Below are 7000 nucleotides of genomic sequence, written 5' to 3'. Positions count from 1 at the left end.
CGACCCGCAGCGACTACTGTCCCGCGACGTTTCCGCATTCCCACAGCCGCAAGACTCCCGCGGCCGCAGAGCGTTGAGCCATGAGCTCAACCCCCCCCCCAAAACCGGTTCCTCTCGCTTTTCCACCGAGCCACTGCTGGCGGTGCACTACCGTCCGACACAAGAAGAGGTAACGAGTGGAGCGGAGGACGGTCGTGACCAGCCTTGATCGCGTTTTTATCTCCAGGGCTGGGGCGACAGCGAACCGCGTTGTTGTACTACTCGCACTCTTTATTTGTTTAAACCGGATCACTGGGGAGTCCTTGATGCTCCGTGATGGAGGACTGCTGTCGCACCTGTATGCCATGTCTAGGCTGTATGTGGAACTGTATATGGCCGGAATTCCGTTACCCCAGCGTGGCCGTCAACGACAATGGCACCGGCACGACGCGACGTCCCGCGGAGATCCGGACCATCTCCGGTGACATCAGCGTCCCGTCGCCCAAGAAGCGGCCGGTGCAGCTGTACGCGGCGCTGTTCGACTTCGAAGCCCGCAGCGAGGAGGAGCTGACGGTGAAGGAAGGCGACAAACTCTCTGTGATCGAGAAACGGGGGGACTACGTGCTCGCCAAGAAGCTCACCGGATCTCTGGAGTCCGGGTTGGTCCCCGCCAACTACGTGGCCATCCTCCAGGACGAGTTCGCCAAACACAAGTGAGTATCGGTGTGGTCTGACTCCTGGCAGCCGCGTCTCCCTGCGCGCCTCGACGCGCGTGACCACCGCGGTCTCCTATGGGGGTCTTCTTATCAGCAGGAGGGGTCTTCTTATCACAACAGGAGGTCTGCAGTGCAAAGTCTGCCGCTCGTCTATTGTGATTACAATCATGTTATGAGTTGTAGGCCTGGTATCTGTTCCCCGTGTTTGCCTGTTCTTTCCAAGTCTGCCCGTCTCTCGGGTGGACCTGCTGACACACTGTTTTAATGAACCACAAAGCCCCCTGGATAGTGTTTGGCTGAGGCTCACTGGCCTATTCCACACACTGTTGTTTGGCGACAGACGCAACTGTAATAATCAATTCATTAATTGGAGCTTGGTTTCTTCATCATAGCGCACCTGTGTCATTAAAGTGTTGTTATTACTCTATGAGTTTGTCATAATAGACCATTGCTGAATAATATAATATAATATATATATAATAAATATTAAGGTCTTTAAATAGAATGATGTAACAAATAATAGGCTTCAGTAGAACTGTTGTTATGAGGACGAATTATCAAGCTATCAAACGCATTGCGATATCGCCATTCAAAGCAACCCGCACCTTGTGGGTTTCAGTGAAACTTGACCGCTGTCGAAACGGGCCAGAGCGAGATAGAGGCGCGCCTCGCCCTGATAAGAGTAAATAAGGGTTAATTTTAACTTTAACCGTGGGTTCAGGCCGTAAGGTTATGCCCTAACCAGTGTTCACATAGTCGACTTCTAACATATCCAGTAATCACATCGGCTATCCCAACGGTGGCTGAAACTTTATTGCAGCTCTTCACTGACACTAGGAGAGCTGTCTAGAACCGTTTTCGCTTCTCCCACGTTAAAACGCTCTGCTGTGTCCACGTAGGCCTCTGTCCATGTCAAAGCATGCACTCATCAGTCTGTCTGTTTTTTTTTCTCGCCGTTCAGGTGGTATTATGGCAACATTAATCGTGGGAAAGCGGAAACCCTTCTTTTGGCCCCTCAGAACCAAGATGGCTCTTTTCTGGTGCGAATCAGTGAGAGCCATAGCGACGAGTACACCATCTCAGGTGAGTGACGTGCAGATGTCCCGCAACCTTCCCCATGAACCTCCATCATCCATCACCTTTCATCCCGTTGTTCTTTGTTATAGCCTTCTCCGTCGACCCATTCCTGTCAACTTTTATACTGCTCCATCTTTCACATCTTCCAGTGTTCTGTTGTCTTGATGCACTCACATTTCTCACCTTGTCTCCTCTATTATTCTCCTCGCCTATTTATTTTGGCCTTACCCGAGGACTATTCTTTGCGCTCCTCCCCCCCACACCGCCTCCCTCGCCCTCTCTCGCCCTCTCTCCCATGGAGAAGACAGGCTGTTCGACATTTTCTGCTGCGTTGCTTTTAAAATATGCATTATCAGACGCATGTGTGTGTGGGGGTGCAAGAGGGGACGGTGCTACATATAAATAGAGTGTGTGTGTGTGTGTGTGTGTGTGTGTGTGTGTGTGTGTGTGTGTGTGTGTGTGTGTGTGTGTGTGTGTGTGTGTGTGTGTGTGTGTGTGTGTGTGTGTGTGTGTGGAGATGCCAGTGTTAGAGGAAATGGATAGGAAAATGTGAGTGTGCTGGTAATGAATGGACAGTTGGATTCCAGTCCAGGCCTCTGTAGTAGCAAGAGACAAACACCCACTAAAGCAGCAACAAATTTATGTAATGCAAAGGAAAAAAAAAATCAAGCGCACACCTTACCAAACGTATTTTAGCACTGATTTTCTAATGGATGCTGATCGATCAAACAGAAACTGTATCGAGTATCAAACAAGTTTGTCTGCAATGAATTTATTTTGGGTGTCTGCCAGCCCAGAAACATGTTACCGCCCTCTTTACCTGACTGCTGTGTAGTGTGTATTCAGCTAGCATGTAGCCACCGCACTCGACCACACGCTTTGAACACCTCACAGACCGACCACAGACCGATCCGGGGTTGTAGGCATGAAGGTTCCCCAAAATGAAATTGGGGAAGCCGCCTTCATCTCGTAGAACCTCCAGCCCAAAGCTATCAGAGAGGTGGACTCGGCTTAAAACAAGTCTACAAAGATGGCATATAATTACATAGTTTATAGTTTTTATTTCCTACTCCTTACTTTTTTCTTTATTATTCAATTTGTTTTTCTTATTATTGTGTGTTATGTTTGTGCTGAAGAATGGCACTTTGAGCTGCACAGTCTACATGAAAGGTGCCATATAAATATATCCATATACTGTATATAATATTATTCATATTCATATCATCATTCCCTGTGCAGCCCGGAGCGAGGGCAAGGTGTACCACTTCCGGATCCAGCGGTCTTCCATTGGGGCCTACTTTGTGTCTGACAAGCTGTCCTTCGGCACACTGGGAGAGCTGATCAACTACTACCAGAACAATTCCCGTAGCCTGGGGGTGCCACTGGGCCTGCCCTGCGCACAGCAGGTAGGATATGCACACACTCACGCACTCACTCACACATATATGCGTCCATGATCTCACATAACACAGGCACGTGCACAAACACACATACACATGCACACACTCATGCACTGGGAAATGGTCCGGGAAATCTTGGTGATTCCTCCTCTTCTCTCTTTCCTACCAGGGGAGATTGAAAACCTTGCTCTGAGGCCATGGAAAAGCCCTTTGACCACACACACATACACATACACACATATAATCTACGCACGCACGTACGCACGCACGCAAACAAGTGAAGTTCTACTGAAACGTTGGTGTTTGTACGGTGATGAAGAGAAGGGGCTTCTGGGTAATGGTAGCTTGCAGCAGGTTACGTAGCGATGCGTGTGCACATTGCCGTGTCTACAGTCGTCTTCTGCCAACAGCCCTCATTGGTTTAGAACGGAAGGCTGTGCCCTAGCAACACAGAAATGTAACTTTAAACAGTGAGTTATAATATTTATGTTTTCCCTTGGATCAATAAGTAGTCTGACTACTTGTTCCCTCTTCCAAATACTACAATTAAAAGTGAGGATATGAAATGTTCTCTGAGTTAAAGTAACTGTGAACATGTATCACTAACATAACACAAGACAGCACACCACATATATCCACATCTCCCCACATGCCTATGAATGCAAACTCTGTGATTTAAAGCACACACAAGGACACCTGCATCTCACGGCTCCTACTGAGACTCCCACAGGCACCGTACACCAAGGCTACACTGTTTCTCCACACGGGCAGCAGACATATCTGCATGCACCTATGGGTGGACACTTCAGGCACATATGCAAATAAAGAACCTCTAACAGAAACATATGCATGAAGTAAATAAATCCATAAAGTACCCACACTGCAGTTATGTTACACATATTAATGTTGTCACACAAACACACGCACACTAAAACATAGATGTACATCGCACTGTTATGTTGAACCTCATTTTGTACTGGCATCAATCAAAGAAATGAAATGCTTTCATGCCACTGTAAGTGATGAGTCTGTAATTCAAGACTGCCACTCATGAAAATGACTGAATCGGTCAAAATATCCCACTGATACATTTCAATAATATTCATGTTTAAATATCCCTTTCGATCAATTATTCAGCCTATTGCCATTAATATGGAGAAATCATCGTTTTAGGTGAAATCATTCCAGTGTCTAAATTATTTCCGTCACTTTGTGCCACAAATTCCAAAGAATTGCCACGAAGAGTTGATGTTTAATTTTTCCTGTAGTAAAACAGATGGATTAAGAACAGGAGCTTTGTAGCTGATAAAGGAGGATGCATAAGTTTTACGTGAATCAGTGAATATGGTGTGTGTGAACATGGAAGGTTAGAGAACCGAAATTCTGTCTATTTTAAGCAAATCCCACACAGTCTCTGGTATTGATTCTACCCGTATTTAACTTGCGTTGGCGTGATGGTTAGTCACACAGTGGTGCTGCTCTCAGTCCAGCATCCTCCCTACTAAAGACTGTTATTTAGATGGGGAGTAAAGATATCTATGAGCTTATCTATGGGATCATGAGTCAAACTGTAGGGACTGTGACTTTTGTTCAACTATCTTCATGGTCTTTTCATGCATCTATTCAGGCGATCAAGATTATTTAAACCGCAACTTTTTTTTCCATTTTATTTTTTAAATCGATTTCTGTGACTTGATATTGACATACAACATATTTTGTATGAATGAAAGCACTTTGTTCTTTTACTTGGTTTTCATTGAAGAACCTGATTATTTTTAAATAAAGTATTTGATTGATGATCTCACCCATTTCTTTATTTTGCCCACAAGTCAAATTCATTCATTCTGGTTTTCAAAACCAGTACATACTCAAAGCTCAAACATGTTGCATGAATGATATGCTCTTTGCTCCATTTGTATATAGTGATTTAAATCATAATAATCCTTAATGTAATCACTGCTTTAATAGAAAGTGAGTAATTATGTTTGTGTGTGCCATTTTTATGTACATTCGTTATCGTTTTTTTAAGTGAGTTCCCAAAATCAGTTTGTTTATTAATTTATACTTTTTCACCTAATTCATTATATTATTTATAATTTTTGAATCTGTCTTTCTAAAATAGGATCCACCAGAGGCCAAAGCAGTACATCAGTTAAAAATGCTTCAATTTCTAACGCTAAAATCTCCTGGTTATCCCAGTGCAGCTGTGAGCTGGTGTGTAGAGGGCTTACCTCTGAAGGCTTGAGAGAGTTAGAGATGTGTTGGAGCAGGCTGTGCTGCTGTGTGACTGTTCCCCTGTGAGAGAGTTAGAGATGTGTTGGAGCAGGCTGTGCTGCTGTGTGACTGTTCCCCTGTGAGAGAGTTAGAGATGTGTTGGAGCAGGCTGTGCTACTGTGTGACTGTTCCCCTGTGAGAGAGTTAGAGATGTGTTGGAGCAGGCTGTGCTACTGTGTGACTGTTCCCCTGTGAGAGAGTTAGAGATGTGTTGGAGCAGGCTGTGCTGCTGTGTGACCGTTCCCCTGTGAGAGAGTTAGAGATGTGTTGGAGCAGGCTGTGCTGCTGTGTGACCGTTCCCCTGTGAGAGAGTTAGAGATGTGTTGGATCAGGCTGTGCTGCTGTGTGACCGTTCCCCTGTGCGCCCTGTGCAGCGGGAGCTGTTTGACATGGAACCCTGGGAGCGGCCCAGGGAAGAGTTCCAACTTCACCGGAAGCTGGGAGAGGGCCACTTTGGAGCGGTGTGGGAGGCCACTTGGACCACGGAGCACAGGAAGGTCGCCATCAAGATGCTCAAACAAGGTACACACACACACACACCTACCCACACCTTGACCTTCAGGGGCTGGGGTGGGGGGGGGGGTGGCTTGGTAGTGAGATGGATGGATGGGAGGGATGTTTTGGACGTGGGGAATCTGCATCTGGCACAGTGTTCCCCCCCCCCCGTTATTGCAACACAGTTGCAATAACGTTGGTGTGACCTCACCGATCAGAAGTGTAAAGGTTGTATTCCGCACGGCGTACATAGACCACCCCCGAGGGATTAATGTACAGACAATGACGTTGAACGTTCCTCTGCCCTTCAGCGGACAGACGGCAGCCATGATGAGCGTTACTAACTGATACCCCTCCCCCCCCCCCCCCCCCCCCCTGCCAGAGGACACCAAGCAGGATGAGTTTGTGAAGGAGGTGCAGGCACTCAAAAGCCTCCACCATCCCAAGCTGATCCAGCTGCTGGCTCTGTGCTCCAGAGGAGAGCCTGTCTACATCGTCACCGAGCTCATGTCCAAGGGCAGCCTCAAGGCCTACCTAGCCTGTAGGTCACACACACACACACACACACACACACACACACACACACACACACACACACACACACACCCCAAGGCCTACCTGGCCTGTAGGTCACACACACACACACACACACACACACACACACACACACACACACACACACACACACACACACACACACCCCAAGGCCTACCTGGCCAGTAACACACACACACACACACACACACCTCTATTTATTTTTTAACATATCAGGTTGTTATTAACAGCCAGAGGACAGACAGAGACACGAGTATCACACACACAGATGCACGCAGCGAACAATAGTCCACTTAGAATCAGAGGAAGATGGAGACAGGAGTATCCAGGTCAGATGAAACGATAGGCATGAGTCATTCGAGACGGAAAGGTAACATATTAATAATTGAATGTGTTGAATGCACAATGTAGGCTATGTCTGTGAAACAGACCAAGATACTGCCTCTCTCCCCTTCCCATTCAGAAAGCATTCATCTGCAGAGCGTTTCTATGTAGGTTTCCATG

The 7000-nt window shown here is 46.7% G+C and overlaps 1 protein-coding gene across 1 annotated transcript; it reads left to right on the top strand.

The window, feature by feature from the left end:
• Positions 1-253: 253 nt before the first annotated feature.
• Positions 254-6482, top strand: LOC311377519 (tyrosine-protein kinase Srms-like; the record flags this gene model as incomplete). The annotated part of the gene is made up of 5 exons (XM_084491390.1): positions 254-692; positions 1657-1778; positions 3012-3178; positions 5821-5968; positions 6324-6482. Coding segments are annotated over exons 1-5 (973 nt in total), but the record flags the coding sequence as incomplete, so codon positions are not given.
• Positions 6483-7000: the final 518 nt, after the last annotated feature.

This window comes from Micromesistius poutassou (genome assembly GCF_964030765.1).
Source record: "Micromesistius poutassou genome assembly, contig: SCAFFOLD_6799, whole genome shotgun sequence".
NCBI lineage: Eukaryota > Metazoa > Chordata > Actinopteri > Gadiformes > Gadidae > Micromesistius > Micromesistius poutassou.
Note: the sequence above shows the minus strand (reverse complement) of the source record. Positions and strands in the feature narration are given on the sequence as shown.